Source organism: Lathyrus oleraceus, chromosome 2, assembly GCF_024323335.1.
Source record: "Lathyrus oleraceus cultivar Zhongwan6 chromosome 2, CAAS_Psat_ZW6_1.0, whole genome shotgun sequence".
Lineage (NCBI taxonomy): Eukaryota > Viridiplantae > Streptophyta > Magnoliopsida > Fabales > Fabaceae > Lathyrus > Lathyrus oleraceus.
This window is the reverse complement of record NC_066580.1, coordinates 487,535,093-487,561,340: the sequence shown is the minus strand read 5'-3', so window position 1 is coordinate 487,561,340 and position 26,248 is coordinate 487,535,093. Positions and strand designations below refer to the sequence as shown.

The 26,248-nt window shown below is 33.8% G+C and overlaps 1 protein-coding gene across 3 annotated transcripts; it reads left to right on the top strand.

The window, feature by feature from the left end:
- The first annotated feature begins 22,689 nt into the window (after positions 1 to 22,689).
- LOC127120811 (uncharacterized) lies at positions 22,690 to 25,958 on the top strand. Of its 3 annotated transcripts, none has more exons than XM_051051364.1 (8): positions 22,690 to 22,878; positions 23,458 to 23,542; positions 23,631 to 23,713; positions 23,798 to 23,861; positions 23,954 to 24,071; positions 24,454 to 24,608; positions 24,781 to 24,842; positions 25,711 to 25,958. In XM_051051364.1, the coding sequence occupies exons 2-8, from the start codon at positions 23,480 to 23,482 to the stop codon at positions 25,769 to 25,771; spliced, it is 606 nt and encodes a 201-aa protein (XP_050907321.1). In that variant the 5' UTR covers positions 22,690 to 22,878; positions 23,458 to 23,479; the 3' UTR covers positions 25,772 to 25,958. The 3 variants fall into 3 exon arrangements, with proteins under 3 accessions (XP_050907321.1, XP_050907320.1, XP_050907322.1); XM_051051363.1 differs by having other exon boundaries at positions 22,694 to 22,878; positions 23,266 to 23,542; XM_051051365.1 differs by having other exon boundaries at positions 22,701 to 22,878; positions 23,266 to 23,542; positions 24,781 to 24,884.
- Positions 25,959 to 26,248: the final 290 nt, after the last annotated feature.

Genomic DNA, 26,248 nt, shown 5'->3' with positions numbered 1-26,248 from the left:
CAACAACACAATACATAAATTTAAATACACAAACAACAACACACAACATAAATGTTTTAAACCAAACTTATACTTACCTCAATCACATCCAAGGTACACTTCTCCCTCATATGATCAGTCAACACATCTTGCTCCTTCTGATGCATCCTATCACGTTCCTCCTGGGTAACTTTCTATAGCACCTCCTGAGTTAACTTATCCCGCTCCTTCTCTAATGCTTCGAGTATCCTCTCACCTACCCTTTGATTAACTACCTATTCCATTTGTTTCTTGGGCATTACTTCGTTACTCTTTGATGATGGTCCAAAAAACATCCTCAAGTTGACGCCTCTTCCAAGACCACAGACACGCCCATCATGCCCCTCTACTATAATTGTTTCTACCAATATGTCATGATGTTCTATCAAAACAAATAACCATCTTTGATTTTTCAACCACTAAATCCTACAACATAAACAATAGCTCATATTTACCAAATTGAATTGTCATGATCAGTGATAGAATATTTACCTCTTGTGACGATTGAAATCTTTGGTGCAAATCTCTTGTGACGATCAAAACCTTTGATGCAGATCCACGGAGCGATCACGAACGTTGAACGATGACAACGTCTCTACTCAGTCCACACGAACGGATTCCTTCAATCTCAATGCTAGCTGGTACGGATGAAGGCTTTGAGAGAGAGAGAGAGAGAGAGAGAGAAAACGAAAATAATGCAACCGCTATGAATGCTTCTACACAAGGGTTCTATTTATAGAACCACTTGTGTGGGCTTCAAGCTAAAAGCCCACTTAAGTGTATTTTGGCCCATATCTTATAATATGCCCAAAATCACTTAAGCCCATGGTACCTTACCATATTTCGTATTCTACTCAAGTACATTGTACCTTACGATGTTCTATAATTCACTTAAGGGGTATTCCTTAGTTACTCTATCTCTCATCAATCCGTCCTTTGTGTGTGACCCTGTAGGTTTTCGCGGCATTGGCAATTATATTAAATCATGTATTTAACATAATAAACAGTGAGCGGTATCTAGCAACACATCACTGCTACCCAAGACACGAAAATGTCAAGTGATCTGACAATTCCTTCTGTGATAATACTTATGTGTATAATTACCCTTTTCCCCTTATGTCTATATTGAACACAAGGCATAGACCGTGTCATCCTTGTCCAGTTCAATATTGGGCCCATAGACATTTATCATGTTATGCAGGATGGGCAAATTCCATCTAGGTCACTCATGTCCCTCAGCATGCTTCGTGGAGTACCCATCAACTGTCTTTATGGTTATCCAGTTACGGACAACGTTGGATCAGCAATAAAGCACTCGACTCCACATCTAGGATCCATAGTGGTTTCAGGTCGAAGAGTGGTATACACCATTATCACCATGAGAATAACTTATGACACTTTGCATAACTTTCTATATAGTATTCTCATAGCGGGTCAATCCGGTATAAATATTACTCCTAATATTCATACCTATGTTTAAGACTTGATAACTCTTTATCCATGATCCATGAGATGTGATCATCAGTCTACAAACATAATAGTCTTAATGCTTTAATGTTATCCCACTTCACACTAAAGCTCGACTACGGATACTTTAAGAATAATGTCCTTATGTTTAATGTGATCTCATGATTAAGTCATACTTGATACATTAAACAGACTAGCTATTCTAGGGACTTTATTAAACAAACGTAATAAAGAAAAAGCCTTTTATTATTAATAAATAATTCGATACAAGTACCAAAAGTATTGGCCTCTAGGGCTTACACCAACACTTTGATTTTTCAACCACTAAATCCTACAACATAAACAATAGCTCATATTTACCAAATTGAATTGATTAAAATAAGTAATTTTGAAAATGAAGGTGTGAAAAATACAAGAAAGGGGGGTTGAATTGGGTTTTAGAAGTAAAAGTTGTTTCCAAACCAAAAACACCACTAACAAGTTTAATAATTAAGAGATAAAAACACATATATTTTTATCCTGGTTTGCTTGAAACTCAAAGTTAATCCAGTCCACCGCCAAGATGATTTGCCTTATACATAAGAACTTAATCCACTATAATCAACATATTAAAATAAACACAAAGAATAACATTCTTTGTCTTCTCAAGGATCCAACTAAACCTTAGTCTCCTCAAGGACTCACAAAGAACAACATTCTTTGTCTTCTCAAGGATAACCTCGTTAAGGAATCAAACAAATAGTTTGAATAAAGGTTTGTGTGTTACAAGATGCTTCTACACAAGCAAATTTTTACACAAATGAATAACAGAACACTTAAATAAAATTGTATACAAAGAATGATAGTTTTTCACAAAGAAATATTGCTTGTCAAAATACTTGTGCAAAATCAGCATTTTCTTCAAGTCTCCAATGCATGCTTATATAGAAAAGCATGTGATTGTTGGAGGGCAAAATAGGGAAAGCTCCTTGAGCGATTGTGAACTGTTGGATGGGAAAGGAATGATACCACGTATTGTCCTTTCGCCCATAAAATCAGTGATAGGTGTGATGTATAGTACTGTCCTTGCCCACAAAATCAGGTAGTGGAAAGGTTGTTCGATTTGTATCATGTACTATTTGATCATGTCCCTATTTGATCTTATCTTCAGATTCATTGGCTTCTGATAAAAGTGATTGAAACATGAAGTGAAGAAGTAGATAGCTAGATTCAGAAACTTCAGAACCTTGGGTCAGAACCTTGACAGAGTCAGTAGTCTAACTTTAGTTCTTCAGTATCTTCAGAATCTTTAGAGTCTTTAGAATCCTCAGTCATAACCTTGATAACGTCAATTGTCTGTCTTGAGATCTTTAGAATCTTCAACTAAATAACACAACTTCAGAAGCTTGCCATTCTTCAGAAGTTTAGTGATCATAGTCACGTCCAGAAGCAAGAACTGAGAGAACATTGCAGCAGCAACATAGAGTCTCCTCCGAAGCTTCTGATGGGTGAAATAACATAAAAGTAGAAAGAACATTGCAGCAACAATATTGACGTCTTTCAAAACTTCTAATTGCAGCGCATAAGCGGATTTGGAACGCAAAGTTCATAAACTGATGATGTTGCACAAACCATTAGGGTACCAAAATTGTTCTCACACAAATACAACATTGTTATCATCAAAACTCAAGGTATAGATATAAAACCAAATCTTGTTCTAACAACCTCCCCCTTTTTTATGATGACAAAATATGTATTTTGATTAACAGTTTTGTACATGGTAATCACAGAAGAATACATCTTACAAAAACACAAAGCCCCCCCCCCCCCCCCCCCCCCCCCCGAGATGTATAGTCCTATAAAGATAAGCTCATAATGAAATAACATTTTCCTGAGTTACCTTTTAAAGTACTAGAACGAATTTTTAGTCAAAATCTGGCTTATCTTCAGAAGTTAGTTGATGTTGTCTAGAGCACTTGTTGATAACATCATCACTTTGATATGTTTTACTTCAGAATCTTTTCTTTAGAAACCTTTATTTAGAAACCTTTCTTCAGAAACTTCTTTTCCTTGAAGGATAAGGTTTTCAGAACCTTGATTTTTTCAGAAGCATGATTTTCAGAACCATTCTGATTCTTGAGAATTAACCCTGCAAAAACACTTAACAAACTTTTCTCGAAGTATTTGTTAACAGAAACATTTAAGCAATGTTTGGGTCTTTACTTAGGAAATTAGATATCAAAATAAACACTTAATTCTTCCCCTTTAGAACTTTACGTTTTCTCCCCCTTTATCATCAATCAAAAAGATAAAAGACAAAAATAAATAAAGAGAAACAAAACATTTTTCATTGATTAAAAATACCAATAGGCAGTGCAGAGTATAATGAAAAGAAACATCAAAACGGAATAACAAAGTACTGAAATGAACTACAAATGAAATGTAGCAAGAAAAAAAATACACACACGTGCGAAGATTATTTAGAGAAAAACTAAGGGTTTGGGGAAGGAAAAGGAGGTGGCGGAACAGTTGGGTAGTCATTTGGAAGATTTAAGGGATCTACTAAAGGATCAATACCCTATTCAATATAGATCTCCATGTAATGTGCTAAAATTTCTAGTGGGTCGATCTTTGTGAAGATAGGATAGTTTTCCACTATAGTATTATTGTCGTTTATTTCTTCCTTGAAAGGAGGAGTGCCTTCATTAGAGACAGATCTAGGAGGAGATTTAGTCTGAGGTAGTTGCAGTTGTTAAAATTGTTGTTTAACCAGTTGTTGTTGAGAAGCCTTTGAAGATTGTGGTTGTTCATCCATTAATTTGAGGAGGATGAATATGAAGACGAAGAATAGTTGAAAAGAGAGAAAAGAGGTTGTTTGAAGTTTGAAAAACTTGAAAGTGTGGGAGAATTGTGCGCGTAGTGTGAAAATGTGAGTGAAGTGGGTTTAAATAGAAAATTTATGCAATGATGACAAAAAAGGAGTGCACAATCATGGGGAGAAGTGTAAAGGTTTAGACCTAATTCCAAGAATTGTTAAACCCAATATTTTACGCTTTTGTCACGCATGCTCAGAAAGTGGGACAATTATCTCCACTAAGAACCACATGAAATCAAACGACAAGACAAATCGATAAGATTGCTTCTGATCAGAAACTTTTTGATTCATGAAAACTTCCTTACTTCAGAAAGCTTCATATTTCAGAGTCAAAAAGTAAAAAAATCTCAGAATCTAATATAGAGTTCTAAAGACTTACATTCTTAATTACATCTTTTCATTCTGGACACAGTTTCATAAATAGATTTTTCAGAATGAATATGAATCTATCTTCAGTAAGGGGTTTTATAAAAATATCAGCCCATTGATGGTCATTATCAATAAGTTTTAAGTGAAAAATTCCCTTATGAACATAGTCACGTAAAAAATGGTGTTTTATTTCAATATGCTTAGCCCTAGAATGCAAGATAGGATTCTTAGATAAATAGATAACAAAAATATTATCACAGAGAATAGGAATATTACTCTCAGATATCTGATAATCTTTCAGTTGACTCTTCATCTAGAGTATCTGAGTGTTGTATCTAGAAGCTGCAAGTATTCAGCTTCAGTTGTTGATAGTGCAATTGTTGATTGTCTTTTGCTGGACCATGAGATCAAGTTATCTCCCTGAAATTGGCAAATTCTAGAAGTACTTTTTCTTTCAATTCTATCTCCAGTATAGCCAATGTCACAATAGCCTACTAATTTATACTCACTTGGTTTTCTATAAAATAAACCAAGATTAGTAGTACCTTTCAGATACCTAAAGATTCTATAACAACAGTTAAGTGAGTTTCCCAAGGATCTGATTGGAAGCGAGCACATAAGCAGACACTAAATAAGATATTAGGTCTAGAAGTTGTTAGATATAGAAGAGAACCTATCATACCTCTAAAAAGCTTCTGGCTTACCTTACTGCTTACCTCTTCTTTCTCTAGAATACATGTAGGATGCATTATAGTCTTTACTAGCTTACATTCTGATAAGTTGAATTTCTTCAGAAGTTCCTTTGTATATTTTCTTTGATGAATATACGTGCCTTCTGGTCTTTGATTAATCCGGATTCCCAGAAAGAACTTTAGTTCTCCCAGCAGACTCATTTCGAATTCTGCCTGCATAGACTTAGCAAAATTCTTACACAACGACGCATTAGTAGAACCAAAAATGATATCATTAACATATATTTGCACAACCAGAACGTCATTCTTGAAGGTTTTGCAAAAGAGAGTTGTGTCCACTTTCCCTCTAGTAAAATCATTTTCCAACAGAAAGTTTCTTAGTCTATCATGCTAAGCTCTTGGAGCTTGCTTTAGACCATACAGAGACTTTTTCAGTTTAAAAACAAAATCAGGATTTTGAGAGCTTTCAAAACCAGGAGGTTGATGCACATAAACTTCTTCAGAAAGATAACCATTCAGGAATGCACTCTTAACATTCATCTGATAAAGTATTATGTTATGATTGACTGCAAAAGAAATTAAAAGACGAATACACTCTAATCTGAAAACTGGAGCAAATGTTTCTGTATAGTCTATACCTTCTTGCTGACTATAACCTTGTGCTACCAGTCGAGCTTTATTTCTGACAACTTCTCCTTTCTCATTCAGCTTATTTCTGAAAACCCATATGGTTCCAATGATGCGGGAGCCTTTTGGTTTCTGAACAAGATCCCAAACACAATTTCTGGTTAATTGATTTAGTTCATCTTGCATGTCCAGAATCCATTCATTATCCAGAAGAGCTTCATCAATGGATGTGGGTTCTATCGGAGACACCAAACCTAGAAAAGTCTCTTCAGAAGGTCTGAATGAAGATCTAGTTATGACTAAAGCATTCTTGTCTCCCAGAATCAGTTCTTAGGAATGAGAAGTTATTGATCTACTCTTCTTTTGATGAGTTGGATCAACGATTGCTTCTGGTTGATTCATTTCTCCAAAGACAATGTCTTTGGATTCTAAAAGGTTGATCTTCAGATCTGTAAATTTCTCAACTAGCTTTGACTTTTTAGGGTCAAGCTTATCATTGAATCTAACATGAATTGATTCCTCAACAATTCGTGTTTATGTATTAAATATTTTGTAGGCTTTAGAGTGTTTAGAATATCCTAACAATAAACACTTATATGCCTTAGAATCAAACTTGCCAAGATTCTCTTTAGTGTTTAACATAAAAAATTCACATTCAAAAGGATAAAGGAAGAGATGTTGGGCTTTCTGTTCTTCCACAATTCATAAGGAGTCTTACCCAGAATAGGTCGGATAGAAATCTTATTCTGAATATAACACATCGTGTTGATTGCTTCTACCCAGAAATGCTTAGCCATATTAGTTTCTTGGATCATGGTGCGGGCCATTTCTTGCAATGTCCTATTCTTCTTTTCTACAACTCCACTTTGATGTGGAGTTCTAGAACAGGAGAAATCATGGGAAATACCATTTGAATCAAAAATATTTTTAAAATGTTTATTTTCAAATTCGCCACCATGATCACTTCTGACTTTGACTATTTTGCAATTCATTTCTGTTTGAACTAGTGAGCAGAAGGTAGAAAACACAGAGTGTGACTCATCGTTGTGTTTCAGTAACTTTACCCATGTCCATCAACTATAGTCATCAACTATGACTAATCCATACTTCTTTCCATTGATAAAGGTAGTTTTCACTGGTCCAAACAAATCAACATGCAAAAGTTCTAACGTCTAGAGGTAGAAACAATAGTTTTTGCTTTGAAAGAAGTTTTAGAAAACTTGCCTTTCTGACATGCTTCATAAAGAGCATCTGAAGCGAACTTTAGTTTGGGTAGACCTCTGACTAATTCAAGCTTATTTAGCTAAGAAATCATTCTCATGCTAACATGACCCCAACGTTTATGCCAGACCCGATGCTCCTCATTAACAGACATTCGACATTTTACATTTTGATCTTCAATATAGGAAAGTCTAATTTTATAAATGTTGTTTTTCCTCTTTCCGTTAAAAAGGACTGTGTCATATTTCTGACTAACAGCTTTACAAAACTTTTAATTAAAGATGATATCATAACCATTGTCACTAAGTTGGCTAATAGACAATATATTATACATCAAACCATCAACTAAAAGAACACTAGTAATAGAAGGAAGTTTACCGTTACCAATGGTTCTAGAGCTAATGATCTTCCCTTTCTGGTTTCCTCCGGAACCAACAAAGTCTCCAGGCTTAAGTTCCAAATCTTGGAACATAGACCTTCTACATGTCATATATCATGAGCATCCATTGTCTAGGTACCATGATTGGTGTCTCAAATGAGTTGTTAAGGATGTTTGCAACGAAAATTATTTTATCCTTAGGTACCCACTTTTTGGGTCCTCTTTTGTTAGTTTTCCCAGAGTTTCTTACAACTTTGGGTCTTTTAGTAGAAGGAGAATCATGAGAGATTTGTGCATGATAGTTAGGTTTTAGAACAGAGTTCTTATCCTTAGTATGCTTCTGTGTTAGTGTAGAAATATCATACTCAGTACCAGCAGGCACGAAATGCACATAGAAAGGTTTTGGTTTGACCTTCTGAATTTCGTCAAGTTTCATAATTTCTATATAACCCAAACATTTCCTACCATTTATGCTAACTCCATAAATCAAGGAATCCATTTTGTTTCTATCTATGCTTTTATCCAGAAAATACTGGAATGCTCTGTCATATCTGATGATGCAATCAGTACCAGAAGCTTCTGAAGTTATTTCCTCCTCTAGTTTTGAAATTTTGCTTTTCAAAGCAGAGTTATTACTTTCTAAAGAAAATACTTTTTTGTTTAAAGAGGAAATATCATTCTCAAGCTCTTTCTAAGTTTCAGAAACAATTACTTGGACTTTTTTAAGGTCATTGTATTTACTTTAACGACTCAGGTACTTTTCCAGAATTTCAGAAAGACAAATTTCAATATCAGAACAAGATAGATTAGAGAATACGTCTTCATAATTGGAGTCGGATTCGGATTCTGATAAAACCTTGTGTTCTTGTTCCTCAGAGCTTAGGGGATCCTCTGTGATTGCCATTAGTTTAACATTGGCTTTTTCTTCACCAGAATGTTCTTCTTCAGATTATGAGTCATCCCAGGTGGCCATCAGCCCTTTCTTGACTTTGGAGATGTTCTTCTTGGGCCTTCTGTCCTTCTTCATTTTAGGACAGTCATTCTTGTAGTGGCTGGCTCCTTGCACTCGAAATAGATGACTTCTTTTGACCAAATGAGGATTCAAAGCGACCAACAACCCTTCTGACTCCTTTGAATTTCCCTTGACCAATTTGCATGTGTTTCCAGAGTCTGATGACTCTCTTTGAGATTAGAGACAACTCATTATCATCTTATAAGTCTTCATCAGATCCTTCTGATTCTTCCTCAACTTGATATGCCTTAGTCTTCTCAGGCTTGGACTTTAAAGCAACATATTTACCTCTCTTGTGAGGTTCATATTCTTCTAGCTCAATCTCGTGACTTCTTAAAGAACTAACAAGTTCTTCAAGACTGATGTTGTTGAGATCCTTAGCCAGCTTCAATGCAGTTACCATAAGTCTCCATTTTTTGGGAAGACTTCTGATAATTTTCTTGACATGATCAGTTGTAGAATACCCTTTGTCCAGAACCTTAAGCCATGCGACAAGCATCTAAAAACTTGAGAACATAGTCTCAACTTTTTCATCATCTTCCATTTTGAAAGCCTCATATTTCTGGGTGAAGTCCAAGACCATTGTCTCCTTTACTTGACCGTTTCCCTCATAAGCCATTCTCAAAGAGTCAAAGATGGATTTGGCAGAATCTTTATTTGTTATCTTCTCATACTCCGTATAAGAGATAACGTTAAGTAGTATGGTTCTAGTCTTATGATGATTTTTGAATTCTTTCTTCTGTTGATCAGACATAAAACTTTTTGCTAAAGTATTTCCTTTAGCATTTACTGGGTGAACATATCCTTCGACTACAAGATCCCAGAGATCAACATCATAACCAAGAAAGAAACTTTCTATTCTGTCTTTCTAGTAGTCAAATTTCTCACCATCAAAAATAGGTGTTTTAAAACTGTAATGATCTCTATCATTATTATTAACAATGTTAGTAGCATTAGCAGTATCCATTGTTTCTCACATAACTGGATCAGTATTGAACACTGTGAGGTGTTGATAAAACTATTATCACAATCAGAACCGAAGCTCTGATGCCAATTGAAGGTGTGAAAAACACAAGAAGGTGGGGGGGGGGGGTGAATTGAGTTTTACAAGCAAAAACTTTTTCCAAAATAAAAACACCACTGACAAGTTTAATAATGAAGAGATAATAAAAACACAGAGATTTTTATCCTGGTTTTCTTGAAACTTAAAACTAATCCAGTCCACCTGCCAAGGTGATTTGCCTTTTACACAAGGACTTAATCCACTATAATCAACAGATTACACTAAACACAAAGAATAACCTTTTTTGTCTTCTCAAGGATCCAACTAAACCTTAGTCTCCTTAAGGACTCATAAAGAACAACTTTCTTTGTCTTCTCAAGGATAACCTCCTTAAGGAATCAAACAAATCGTTTGAATAAAGGTTTGTGTGTTACAAGATGCTTCTACACAAGCAGACTTTTACACAAATGAATAATAGAACACTTAAATAAAATTGTATACAAAGAATGATAGCTTTTCACAAAGAAATATAGCTTGTCAAAATACTTGTGCAAAATAAGCATTTTCTTCAAGTCTCCAATGCATGCTTATATAGAGAAGCATGTGACCGTTGGAGGGAAAAATGGGGAAAACTCCTTGAGCGAATATCCACTGTTGGATGGGAAAGAATGATACTACATATTATCCTTTTGCCCATAAAATCAGTGACATGTGTGATGTATAGTATTGTCCTTGCCCGTGAAATCAGGTAGTGTAAAGGTTATTCGATTTGTACCATGTACTATTTGATCATGTTGCCATTTGATCTTATCTTCAGATTCATTGGCTTCTGATAAAAGATGATTGAAGCATGAAGCAAAGAAGTAGAGAGCTAGATTCATAAACTTCAGAACCTTGGGTCAAAATGTTGACAACGTCAATAGTCTGGCTTGAGTTCTTCAGTATCTTCAGAATCTTCAGAGTCTTCAGAATCCTCAGTCAGAACCTTGATAACATCAATCGTCTATCTTGAGATCTTCAGAATCTTCAGCTACATAATACAACTTCAAAAGCTTGTCATTCTTCAGAAGTTTGGTTATCAGAGTCACATCCAAAAGTAAGAACTAAGAGAACATTGCAGTAGCAACATAAAGTCTCCTCAAAAGCTTCTGATGGGTGAAATAACGCAGAAGCAGAAAGTACATTGCAACATCAATATTGACTTCTTTCAGAACTTCTAATTGCAGCGCAAAAGCGGATTTGGAACGCAAAGTTCAGAAACTGATGATGTTGCATATCATATGATCAGAATCAGAACTGGTTGTTAAAGTTACACAATAAAAAACCATTAAGGTACCAAAAGTATTCTCACGCAAATACAACATTGTTATCATCAAAACTCAATGTATAGACGCACAACCAAATATTGTTCTAACAGAAAAAATATCTACTTAAAAATTTTTAAACAACTTTACGTGTAGCCTTTGATGTGAACTCGTCTCTTAGTCTTTAACACACTCTCTTCCATTTCTCATGGCGTGATGGTGGAGATGGATTGCGATCAAGGATTATAAAAGGATCTCTTATCTCTAGTTCGCTTTGTTTTCTTTTTTCTTTAATGATTATCTGATCCAGTTTATCATATCCTCCATGAGACAATCTATGTGGATAGATATTTCTTTCCATATTCTTCACTCCTTTTTGGCTTTTAGCCAAGAATTTAGGATTATTGCGAGACTTGTCAAACTTCTCCCAAGTGCTCTTCTCAATATATTTATACATCTTATATGGAGGCTCTAAGTTAGCCTTTTGATGTGTAATATAATCACTTATGAGTTATGTCTTAAAGTCCCTTAAACACTCACCAGAATATAAAATCCATTTCTTTGCCAGCTCATCATCGCTTGAAACAAAAAATACTTCCTACATTTATCTAATAGAGTTTATATTAGTATTAAACAAAAAAATGTCATATATACTTGTAAAACAATTCATAAAATTTAAAATAAATACGTACATTAATATCAGTCCATCTTTTCTATTGCAATTCACCAGGAACATCATTCCAATGATTTATTATAATGCTGAATTTTCTTATACCTTTTAATGCCACATAACTCTTAAAACTATCACCATTTTCACCATAAACCTTATAAGTTCTTGGACAAAGAATAATCGGGTACATAATACCACTTTGGTGGGATTTTGACAACTTGGTCATTATTGTGGCACCTCTATACTTTTTTGTACTTTTATTCTTAGTAGACGTAGTTTTATGATAGGTGGAGGTTATAGGAGATGTGTTGGTCGAATTGTCCATCTCTGTTTAAACAAGAACGAATACAAATATTTTACTTAGCATGAATCAACAAAGGAACCTAATGTGAGACTCATGGTACATATGGTACATTTTATTTAACACAACATCAACACTTCATAAGAGCATTTCATAAGAATAACCTCATAACATTTAAGTTGACACAACACCTAAAAAAAATTATTTTACTTAACTCATGCATATGAACTTTACTACTATTGATACAAATAGACTTTTGTCAACAACAACATTAAAAAATAAAACCCTATTTCTATTTTTATCAACATAATCATAATAACTTCTCTCAACATAATCTAAACGCAATAAGCAATTCACAACAATAAAAACTAACATTTCTAAGTTATGTACATGAATAAAGTGAGTTACGTGCCAAAAACACGATGAAAAAGGTACGACAATAGTTAAGGAAGCTTCGTTCGAGTTTGATTGTATTTCCTTTGTTTCAATCCTTCTTCAATGACATTAATGGCGTTCGAAGGGAGGAAACATATATGTATTGGAAGAGTTGATGTTCAAACACGTACGTGTGTTGGAAGAGATGATGTTTCAAAAATGATGATAAAATCTAAGTTTAGAAATATGTTAGGGCATTTAGATGAAGATGAAAATCGCCTAAGCTTTATTTTTTAAAGAGAAAATATGTTAGGGCATTATGTTTAGTAGGAGAATGAAGATTAAATGAGTGATGAAAAGTAAATGAAAAGTTAGAGTCTAGTTATGTGAAGTATACATGCAAAAGATATATCACATTGGCTTTTAGAGTCAACCGAGGGAATAGATAAATTTTTTTTTTTTTTTAAAAAGCGGCATTTATGGAAAATTCATGCAAATGATATTTTACATCGGTTGGGCAATCAATCTGAGGAATAGAGAAATTGAATTTTAAAAAATGAATAGAAAAATAAGACCCAATTGAAACAATGGGAGATTTAAGTAATTAATTGAATGAAATCAATAATTTTCTTTGTAAAAAATTACTTTAACTTTTTTGTATCAAGTATTTCATTTTCATCCAACAAAGATTAATTTGATAATTTAAAAGAAAAAAAAAGAAGAGAAAGGCGTCAACTGAAATAATGCAACGTTTGGTCCCTAAGCCAATTGAAAAATATACAAAAGGCAGAAAAGGCATAAACTAGGAATCGAAGCGTGAACCCTGATAGACTTATTCCCTCAGTTGGTTCAAAATCCCGAGGGAATAGATTTTATTTTTAAAAAAAACAAATAAAAATGGCACGCCCAGGAAATATACATCGGTTATATGTTGGATGAGGTAAAAACTTTGTCATAAAATATATTATTTGTAGTAATAGTTATTTGTATTAACATAATATAAATGTGCCATATGTGTCTCTTACAAATATCTCATCCTTGACCTGTTGCACGCTGGATAACTCTACCTCAACCTCTTGCACCTCAAACTCCTATGGCTGGGGTTTCATCTCATCTAGTCCATCTCTATAGATGCGTATGTTGCGCACACCCTTTTCCCTAAAAAAGACAATAACAAATCCTTTGTTCATTCTAGTGTGAGTCCTTAACATATTGTTCTTGTCCAATACTAAAAAAATCTAATTAAGAAATTTGACAGCAAAATATTATAGAACCTAAAATCATATGAACTATATCAATAACTATAATCTATAACCATGCATGGGTTGTGGCTAGATTCTATAATTTGAACTATATCAATAATTCAAAAGAAGGAGAAAAAAATAATTTATTTAAATACATAATCAAACAAATATGTACTAACCTATTATAAAATAGTAGGCATGTGATAATTTGAACAAGATTTAGTACTAGATGAACCAATGTTTAAGGGACGGGAAAAAATGGGATTATTGGCTTAAAAGAGGATTTCATTTTTTATATTTAAAAGACTTCAAGGATATGTTTAGATTGATGGAATTAAAGGATAATCGCGATCCAAAATGCAAGGGAAATTGAAATTTTCTCCTTTAGTGATCCTTACGAATGGACATGATCAGTGATAGAAATCGTTACCTCTTGTGGCGATTGAAACCTTTGATGCATATCTAAGGAGTGATAACTAACGTTGAATTATGGCAATGCCTCTACTCAATATACACGAATGGATTTTTTCAGTCTCACTACTAGCTGCTACAATGAAGGCTTTGAGTGTGTGTGTGTGTGTGTGTGTGTGTGCGTGTGTGTATGAGAGAGAGAGAGAGAGAGAGAGAGAGAGAAATGAAATTTCATCTAATTGAATACTTCTGCACTAGGGTTCTATTTATAGAACCACTTGTGTGGGTTGCAAGCTAAAAAACCCACTTAAGTGTATGCGGCCCATATCTTATGATATACCAAAATCACTTAAGCGTGTGGTACCTTACCATATTTTGTATTCTACTTAAGTGAACCGTACCTTACGATGTTCTACAGTTCACTTAAGTGCACCATACCTTATGGTGTTCCTTATTTACTCTATCTCTCATCAATCTGTCCTTTTATGTGTGACCCTGTAGGTTTTCGCGACATTGACAATTATATTAAATCACGTATTTAACATAATAAATAGTGAGCGGTATTTAGGAACACATCACTGCTACTTAAGACACGAAAATTTCATGTGATCTGACAAATCCTTTTGTGATAATACTTATGTGTACAATTACCCTTTTTCCCTTATGTTTATATTAAACACAAGGCATGGATTGTGTCATCCTTGTCCAGTTCAATATTGACCCCTTAGACATTCATCTTGTTACGCAGGATGGGCAAATTCCATCTAGGTCACTCATGTCCCTCAGCATGCTTCGTGGAGTACCCATCAACTGTCTTTATGGTCATCCAGTTATGGATAATGTTTGATCAACAATAAAGCACTCGACTATGCATCTAGGGTCCATAGTGGTTTCAGGTTGAATGGTGGTATACACCACTATCACCATGAGAATAACTTATGACACTTTGCATAACATTCTATATAGTATTCTCATGGCGAGTCAATCTAGTATAAACATTACTCCTAATATCCATACCTATGTTTAAAACTTGATAACTCCTTATCCATGATCCATGAGATGTGATCATCAGTCTATATACATAATAGTCTTAATGCTTTAATGTTATCCCACTTCACAACAAAGCTCGACTATGGATACTTTAAGAATAGTGTCTTATGTTTAATGGGATCTCATGATTAAGTCACACTTGATACATTAAACCGACCAACTATTCTAGGGACTTTATTAAACAAACATAATAAAGAAAAAACCTTTTATTATTAATAAATAATTCGATACAAGTGCCAAAAGTATTGGCCTCTAGGGCTTACACCAACTGGAATGTGGCGGTACAAAGTGAAATGGAATGGTAAATAATGAGATTTCATTATGTAAATTTGTAATTGATGGATGGAATGAGTGGAGCATGATGAAATCCATTCCATCCCATTTCAACAAATCCCTCCGTATTTTGTTCCATCCAATTTAAGATGTATACAATGAAATGGGAGATTTTAATAAAATAATCAAACAATTGAGTGAGATTTATATTTCATTCTGCTCTACTCCATTGTATTCTGTTATGTTTCATTCTGTCACGCTCCGTTATTATTCTTTCAATCCAGAGATAACTCAATACATATTCATATTATATAATCTATATGACATTTTTGTCAATTCAAAATATTTTTGAGAGATTTGAAATGTAAGATAAAAAAATCGCAATTTAGGATAGACAAAACTTCAATTTGAATCAATGACAAGTTTTTTTTGATACAAAAGAGGGCCTAAGCCCAATAGAGAAAACTAAGAAAAAAGATCACGGGGATACGAGGTCCCAATAACGTCACTACTAATCAACATAACTATATCATCTGCTTACGAATTGGCTTCCCTATATATGTGAACAAAACATACCATTTTATCTCAGGTAATCATGTTACGAATCTTCTCCACGAAGCCTTTGTCATTGCTTAAATGATCCTTTTCCCCTGTTAGAGTATCCACAATAGCTTTGTTATCTGACTGCACTTGCACACAAGAGAGACCTTTATAAAAAGCTATCTTCAAACCTTCCAACACCCCTACAGCTCAACGACTCCCACACTACATCTACCAATTCTTCTGGTGAAACTCTGGTTGTGCCATCCACATTTATCGTCATCCAACCTTCTGGGAAACGACTCCCACAACCAACATCCTTCTTATTGTTGATTGTGCCATCCATATTTATCATCATCCAACCATCTCTAGAAGGAGACCATTGCACTTGAATGGAAACTCTGGTGCGCATCGAAGCTCGACCAAGGAGCTTAATATTGTCGGCATACATTTTGGCTTTGTCCCATACTATTAGAGTTAAACTAGTTAGCATAATATACTCATACTCATGCTTATATTTGTTTCTCCACAACCGCAATGTATGACACGACGTGGCCCATAAATTGTCCTACTCCAAAGATCCAGAGTACCTAAATTTGTTGTTGAGGTTCAGGTGAATCCAGTCTTGCAACTCTGAGTCGAAAAAACTGTTCCAATAAGGTTCTCTAATAAGAGACTTCCAAACTGTCATGGTCGGGTTACAATCTCTAAGCACATGGAAGATGTCCTAAGAAGCATTAAGGCAAACATCACAATCAAAGCCACATAGGTGCAGTTTATGCAGATAAGCATTTGTAACCAAACTACCATGATTCACCATCCACATAAACACTTTTACTTGTTCATGAACTTTAAGGTTCCAAATTATCTTCCAATCACCACTTGAATCATTCATTAAGGTGTTCTTTCTTAAGTAATCATAAACACTCGAGACAATCATAATGCCATCCTTAGTTCCTTTCCAAGTACATATATCTTCTCCATTTTCATGTCTAAGAGGATGCACAACTCTGATTTCTGCAACAATATCAGTATTAAAGAGGCTTTTAAGAATAAATATGTTCCAATCTCCATTAATATCTATAAGACCCCAATTTTGACTCTAAGATCCCTCATGATATCTCATCATATGCAGTAGCATTGGGATCACATCTTGACATTTTCCTTACCCCTCATTCATAGGGTTTGCATTGGGAGAGATCACCAAGCACTTTTGATTGTATCATACTTTGTTTTTTTCATTAGTTACTAACCAAAATACCAAAAATATGTCAATGTATAGTTTGTTACTTTTGTAGGTAGTGTGTGTGCTCACCCATGCTATATCAAGATCATATCTAGGGTTTGAGACCCTCAATGCAAGGAGTTCAATCAAGAAATGGTTCACATTGGCTATAGGCATAATATATGGATCCCCATGATCTTCACATGTCATTTTGATCAATAAATCATCAAGAGTTTAAAGCTTGTTTGCCTTGGAAACCCTAATTCATCTGGGTATCTTGTGTGACTCTCTCAATAAGTTTCTTCAACATTTGATCAAATATTTCAAGTTATGCTTAATATTACATCATATTACACATATATTATCCTCCATGAGTCCCAAAAGTCAAGAGAATATCGAGCTAGCAAGATGGTTCATGGTGGTTGACCTGAGAAAGTCAACTAGTTAAAACTGGGGTTCCCTAGACCCTATCTCCTACAATTTTTGTCACATTAAAATTATTCCAATTGGAAAGTTACTCAAAATGACATTACAAACAACTTTAATATTGATGTCAAGAGCTACTTTTGCTTGGAAAATCATTTTTTATGGTAAAAAATTATAGGTCACTTTGTCTGAACCCTGGGTTGGAGGTCAACTTCCCAAGACCATAACTTGCTCAATATTTATGAGATGAAAGCCATTAAAATCCCATGATCCAATTAAATATGTCTACTTCAACTTTATTGTTTGTATGAAGTTCAAATTCAACTTTCAAATGCATGTGCCAAGAGGAAACGTTATAGGTCACTTTGGACCATTACCATTGAACAAGTGATTTTCCTCAACTTCTAAAATACATAACGCCCTCATGCCAAATCCAAATCAGGTCAAATTTATGACCAAATTTAATAAGTTTGACATAGATACAAATTTTATAAAGGAACTATTTTCATTTGAAGTCCATAGAAAAATTTATTCAATTTGGAAGAGGTGAGCATTTGACTTGGTACTTAAATTTTTTTCAAATATGTTTGATTTCCCAAACTTCCACCTCAAAATTCATCATGATCCAAGCTTCAAATCAAAACATGTTCAACATGAAAGTTGTTCCCTTTGATCTCACCTTTCCAAAAAGTCCAAAATCACCTCATTTGGATAAAGAATGAAGGACTTACGCATGAGTGCAATGTGAGGTGCCATTTGGATGATTTTCACTTTCACATTTCAAACACAAGTGCATGCTTACATGACATAATTTCAGCATGATTCTCACTCATTTTTTGGACCTGAATACATCACTTGATGGGCCTACCGCACGTCCATGCAAGCATGCGAGGTGAATTGTTAAAATTGGCAATTTTTGGAAGTGTGTGGAAATGAATCCCATGGCCTATAAATAAGACCCTCTTTGCTCAGAATTAAGGACCTCATGCCCAATCTTTGAACCTGCAATCCAAACCCTCACCATTAAAGGATAATCTTGAAAGTTTTCATTTGAAAATCGAGCTTCAAATATCATTATGTTTTGAGATTGAAACTCCAAGAGTCCAGGCCATTTTCTGATTTTAATCACTTCTTACAAGCTTCTGAAACAAAGCCAAGCACAATTAAAATCAAGATCAAGCAAGGTTGAAGCTCCCTCGAAGGTAATTTTTCAAAATTTTCATCTCTTCGATTCTCCCTCAATTCTTCATTATTCTTTGTGATTTTTGGTTGGCTGAAGTCCTACCAATGTAGGCAAGAAGATTGAGTTGCTTTGAGGTCAAATCGAAGCAACTCAGTTCATGATCCTCAAAATTCAAATCCCTGTATCTTTTTATATACTTGGAATTGGAGAAAATTGAGACCAAATCCGAGCTCCTGAGCATTTTTTCTTTAAATCCATGTCTTTGTTTTTCATTTTGGTGATGGTTGATGGTGGACCAGTCCGGTGAGGTCCACCAGAGAAGAAGATCGGAGCCCTAGCTCTGGTGGTGTGTTGTCACGCCTCTCAGCCATCAGATCTATTCAAATTGTTTTAATCTTAGCCTTTGGTTTCAAATACCAAGTTTGCAACGCCTTGACTACAATGCATCATGGAACGCGCGCGTTTGGCCATCAGATCTACCACCTCAATTAATGAGAGAGATTTGATGACCCTTATTTTTTTTGTATTTTCTGATTTTTTATTTAATCCACTTATTTTGATTAATTCATATTAATTTCATTTTTAATCCAAAAAATATGGGACTTTCACCAAAAATCTTTAAATATTTTCCTCTTTCATTTTCTAAATTAGAATTATTTTTTGGATTAATTTTGATATTTTTCATGAATTAATTGTTTTTGTGCATATTTTTAATTGTTTAAAAATACTTTTGACTTTTCAAAAATCATGAAATTTTTTGTATAGGGTCCTTTGGCCTTGTTTGACCTATGATAAATCTCTTGGCCATTTATTTGGTGTTTTGAAAAGATTTTAGGTTTTGACCAAATTAAGTTGAATTTAAATACATTTTTAATTGATTAATTGTATAGAAATTATGTTGAGCCATTTTTATTGACTTGGAATGTTTGACTATGTGTTTGGGCCTTGGTCAAGGTGGATTTAGGGAATTGATAAAATGCACATTTCATCTCCCAAAATGATGAATGATTTTAATTTGATAAAATTCCTCCTATGACCAATTTGTGTTTCTTTCATCTCCCCTCCCTCTTCATCTTCAATCCAATTCTTTCCTATCCCTTTCATTGACCAATGAAATTTCAATATCCTAAGGCTAATTGGTTCATCAATAACCTTGTGTTAGATGAACCAATACAAGTATGGATGAGATAAGTCCATCCTTTGATTTTTTTTCTTATAGTGTGTGGTATGTTGTAGGAGTTTGGTTCATTATACCAAATCTCTAACATGCATTAGCACCTAAATTTTTATTTCCCGACCTCAGATAGTTGTGACTTCTACATAAATCCAATTACGATTGCTTAACATATAACTAAATTTGACCCTAAAGGCATAACATTCTAGTAAGTGAGATTGTAAGTCTCCCATCTTTCATGGTATTGTATGGAAACTTGGTCTTTTTTCCTTCTTTTGGAAGATGTCTTAGTTCAAGGATCTATGCTTGTGAATAGATGGTTGAGTGTTCTCCAAAGAATGACTTAATCAATTGAAAAGCAAAACATCACTAACATCTAATCAACTAACATTTGACTAACTTGTATTAATATTGCTTTACTTTTAAGTCATTTATCTTTATGCAATTTAATTACAAGTCATTTACTATTCATTGTCATTTACATAACATTTAATTTGTTTTATGTTTATGTCATTTTCACTTTGCTCATTGGAGCCATATATTGTGATTGTATATATTTGGTTGTGTATTTTGTTTGTGTTTGTCGTCTTAGTACCTTAAAATACTTAATAAACAACAAAAACCCTAAAAAAATGTTTGGTGGACTGTTGGGCTTGATATGAGCTTTTGGACTTAGAATTAGGCAACATTCCATATGCAAAAGGGACTTGGCCAATGCCAACATTTCTGAGACCATGTTATTGTGATTGAAGTTTCCATCTGATGCAAGTACTGAGATACACTTGAATTCATCTGCTACATAGTCTTGATGCAACTGTTATTTTGATCTCATGCCTAATGCTTTATTCTGAGTTAATCAAGGAGTATTTCATCTGATACATGAGAAGACAAAGAATATTGTTAGCTATGGATTTGCTTGCTTTGATGTGGCCATCTTTACTTAATACCTTGCTCTTCATATTACTAATTGCTTGCTGATTATTGCTTGATTCAAAGTCCAAAGGGAAATGGATTTTCTATATGACATCATTGTCTGTTGGATTGCATCCCATTGGTCAGAACTTTTCAACCCTTAACTTTTAAATTTATGCTTAGGATTAGTCTCTTCATCTCCTCCCACTTCTTAAATTTCAAAATTTCTCCCCATTTTCAAAAACTTTCTTTGTTTGTGATTTCAAAACTTAGACTTTATTGCAAATTAGAAATTTTGGCCTTATGCCATTGCATTTTTAAACTCTTTTCTTAAATCAAAACTTGTAAATAAACTTAACAATATTGACTTAAAATTTCAAAAAGACAAAAAGAACTAACACCCATTCAAAATTTTGGGCCCTTTGTGCCTCTTTTAACTTAAATTTTTTATTAAAAGTAATCCACTCATTTTGAAATTGATACCACGAACTACGATGTTTTGATCCCTCATTTTTATGTTGGTACGTAGGCACAAGTCTGAAGGTCTTGTCAAACACAAAAAAATAATTAATGAATTCTTTTTCTCATCCCCACACTCTATTTGTTTCAAACATCTTTTATACCAAAAACACATACACACATAAAAAAGGGCTCCTTAGGAGTACCTAGGATACTTTGGGTGCTAACACCTTCCATCTGTGTAACCAACCCCCTTACCTGCAATCTCTGATATTTTATTAGTTTTGATTTGAAAACTTCTTATCTTTGAGTTTTATTCGTACTTTTCCCTTTTCCTTTGAAAACAATAAAAGCGCGGTGACGACTCTGGTTTTATTGACGTTAAGCTTATCCATAGCTTAATGGTCACGAATTTACCGCTACAATATCCAACAGGTCTACTACTCTATTCACTTATTGATCATGTCAATCATAAACCAGATCCTTCAGCAACTTCCTGGATAGAAGCCAACAATCGTTCCAAATATTAACTTTCAAGCCACTACCAATGTCCTAGCTTGTGAAATTATCCATGACATACCAGTTCTTCACAATATGCTTCCAAAGGCTCGAGTCATGAACTTTGGAACTAACACTCTCCATGTTATTGCCATTCTTATCATATTTCCCCCTGAGAACTTGACCCCATATATGGTTTTCACCTTTCTCCAGCTTCCATCCAAGTTTTATCATGCAAGCATATTCATGTCAACCAAATTTTTGAATCCTAATCCCCCTAGCATTCAGGTTGCACTAATTCACTCCATTAAATCAATAACAAGTTTGATGAAATCACAATGATATGGTTTTTATGAAGATCTAAAGTATATTTTTTGTCTGATTCATTATAGTCATGACAATACCATCATTAATTCAAACATGCAATGTAACAAATATTAATCCACTAAAAAACAAATCGAGCTAAATGAATCAATATTTTACCATGATTTAATTATTTAGACTAGGCATGACAACAGGGCGGATCAGAAACGATTTTTTTCGTTCTTCAAACCTAAACTCAAATCCTCAAATAATCTATGTTTCGCATCCCAAACTCAAACAATGATAGAGAATTAAAATCCAAATTTGTCCCAAACGGATTCAGGTTGAGTTCGAATATCCCGCTCCGCAACTATCCATATCGATTTAGTGAAATCATTTTTTTTAATAAAAATATTATTTTTTTAAAATTAAATTATATTACAAATAATAAAATAAAATAATTTAAAATAATTTCATTCATACATTTCAAATATTTTAAATAATAAATATAAATTAAAATATCAAAATATTGAGCAAAACATAAATCTAGCAAGCCTAATTTAAACAATTTAGAGAATTAAGTTGCAACTTATTGTGTTTAAAATTAAAACACTTTAACCATATATGATAGAGAACCTTCCCATTTAATGTGTGATTGGTTTAAATGTAGTGAAAAATTCAAAAGTGGTGGTACTAAGCATATAAATAAATTAAAAATAAAATCTAGTATTGGATAAACATAGATGTTTAAGCTAAAGAAAAAGATTAGAGACGTGGCGCAGTAGTTAGGTAGGGTTGATTGATTCCTTCGTATGAAAGAAATCCATTTGTGTAATCAGCAGCAGCATCATCCGTCGTTTTCGTCCTCTCTTCCTCCTTCTTCCTCAGGTACTACAAGGGAAGGAGAGGATCCATTTTCTAACTTCCATAATACTCTAGTTTCTCAATTGCTTTTGTTTTTTTTATTTATTTAAAGCTTAAAAAACAGGTATTTCTTCTTTTAATTCTCCTGATTCTTCTGTTTTCTTTTCATTTTTAAATTGATGAATGAAGTTGATCAAGTAGGGATTTAATTGAAGTTTAATCTAATCAATTAATCACTGTTCTACTGTAAATCTGCTTTATTTGTGTTTTGTGGAAGGGGAAGAGTTACTTGATTATTGCCCTTAACTTGTTGAAACAAGTGCTATTTTCAATTTCAATAGTTTGTTTAGCAGCAACTTTGCTTCAGTTCATAGTTCATATCCAACTTGTTGGCATTTGTTGATGTTTCAGGATTTTTCATCACTCTCTGTCTTCCTCTGAATATGTGATCACTTTCAAGTTCCAACGTCTTGGACTCTTGGGTAGAACAGAACACCTATTACTGAATGTGGTTATTGTTTTCTGGTTGGAAACTCATTCCTTGAGTTTGATTCTAATTGAAATCAATCACGGGATTGGGTCCTGGTGTCATCTCTGGACTAGAACAACATTAAGGGCTGCTTTCATGTTGAAACTGTTTACTCTTCGGAGGCTGCCATGGAGCCCAAATCATGCTAGTCAGGAAAAGGTTTGCTTTGACAACATTTTGCACTGCATTCCTCTTTTCGTTTACAAAGGTTCTTTTGTATCTTACCAAGGTCATTTATATTTTGTAGGTTGAATTAACGGCTGCAGAAGTAGAGTCTCTTCGATCAGAACTTGTTGATTTAGAAGAGAAGGAGGCTCAGTTAAAAGCTCAGTGAGTGGTCCTTCAGATACTAGTTAACTTTAGGACCATACATGTGTTTTCTATACCTAACTTTGATCTTTTTCTTTGATACAGGTTGGAAAATATTGATGAAATTTTACGGTCAGCTCGTCTATCTGGATATTTATACATCCGAACTGTACTTACTATCCAAACCTCCATTACTTTACTTTGCATCTATCTGTTTGTCATTTCCTAACTGGTTAGTACTAACTGCTATTTTTGCTATAGAGATGGGCGGCACTACCAGGTGAACCTCCAGCTATTGATGATACCGATGTAGATGATTGGCTTCCTCGCTTTGTTGTTCTTCAGGGTGAATGTCTATTCTTATATTTGTTGTGTACAGGTAGGTAGTCTACAAACTTTTATTTTATAAGCATGTAAGCAATTCAATACGACAACAACTAAGTCTTATCCCAGTAAGTGGGATCGGATACATGAATCAAACTACGTCATAATGCCCTATCAAAAGCCATATTTCTGTCTAACTCATTAATCTTGAGATCTTTCAATGTCAAAACAAACAACACTTTTTGTTATTGTACTCGATCTGAATTGGATGCAAGTTTTGCTAACACGTGGCTTCCAACAGTTTTAGTCAAAAGAACGTTTGTGTATTGATTGACATTTCTTTATATATGTCTTCTAAGTGCTAAAGAGTAGCTTGATCTTCATTTTCTAGTTAAATGCATGACAATACTTACCAAAACATCTATCTGACATTGCAGACTTAAGTCCTCAAGATTCAACGCTTCTATCTGACATTGTTGAAGTAACCCAACTACCAAGTTTTAAGCGTGACGATGGTGAGATGAGATACGCCTTTTGTATTTTAACTCGACATGGTTTACGATATGAATGTTCAAGCAGTTCTAAGATACAGGTGTGTCTAACTTATGAATATTTGTTTCTTAGTAGTTAACACTATGTATGCAGTGAACAATCAACAAATAATTTTCTACATATTTTTATCGGTGATCAACTTCTAGTAACTGCACGGCGAATCTATTTTATCATGTTAAACAGTGTAGTTCCCTCCTTTATTCGTTTTTCAGGTGGATTCGTGGTTATCAGCTCTACAATCTGATACATCAACTTCCAATGGTTCAATACAGATGTAATTACCATGTTTTACTTCTTGTTTGGGGAACTTGAAATGGTATGAACGATAAACTAAGATTGTAAATATAAAACTAATGCTATAACTATTTTTTTCTTGTACATATATGACACAAAGTAACTGAAGAGACTGATGATTCCAGTTCTTGATTTGTCCCATTAGATTTTAAACTAATTATCGTTGCAAGTTTGGTGAATCAAAAATTGCACAAGTTACTTGTTCTTGTCAATTTTTAGTGTTATTGTAATAATCATCAAATTAAAAAGAAAAACATCAAATTAAGTTTTAGAAAAATGGTTCAATAAGAGAGAATTTGAGTGAGACATTTTTAAGTTATTAGTATTCTTTTAAGTTAAGTTTATGATTTCAGATGAAAATCCAATATGTAATTCATGATATATGATATATAGGCTGACAAAACTCATTGCAGAATTTCAAAAATAGTTAAAAAAGTATTGAAAATTCAAATTAGGTTTAAATGTGTAAACATTTATAAACATCGCACACAACTTTTTTTTATAGAAAATAAATAAATAAATAAATAATAAATGATAAAACAGTACAATTTTTTCATAGTATTTTCATATTTTGGCAAAATCATAATAATATTTTATTGAGCATTGTTAGTATTCTTAAGTAGTCAACATGCCAGAGACAACATTAGTTGCCTAGGTATTTAGTATTTAGTTTAATGTTGTTTAATATTGTAAAAAATGATTAGATTGGAAAGACCTTTTATTTTAATTTTGTTAATTTTAAAAAAGTTTCATTAAAATTTTTGTTTTAAGCTTTTAGATTTATTATATGAGTCCCAAAATTAATAAAGTTATTGATCTTAACCGTTTGCTTATTAATCATTGTCTAGGGTCACGTCTTGTAACCTATTCATCTACTTCACTGAGTTCCCGGAGGAATATAGAGCATGAGATATTACGAAGAGTTTCAAATTTATGGAAGCAAAGGACTATAGAGCATGACACCTTCAAAATGCAGTTTAGTTTCGAAGGCGAAGATTTTGTAAGAATTCACATTTTTTTGGAAATGTTCGCTCATTTATGTGATGAATATCTACTCTTCTAGTTCTCTTAGCACTAAAAGAAGGATGTTGGCAAAGTTAATCAGTTTGAAATCTACTTTTGACCTGGGTGGACGGTGCTTGGGTTGACTCCAATGCAATCAAGAGGTCTAATGTGAGAAAAAGACACTCCGATCACTCAAACAACTTAGAGATGACTGAATTTAATGAGTTCATTAGTGTTATGGATTTGTTTTATTTACCATTAGTAGGGAGTAAATTCACTTGGTCCAATGCAACAGGTGATTCAATGAGTAGACTAAATCGATTTCTTACCATTGAAGGCCTAATTGAGAAGTGGAGCATAAATGGGCAATTTATGGGTAAC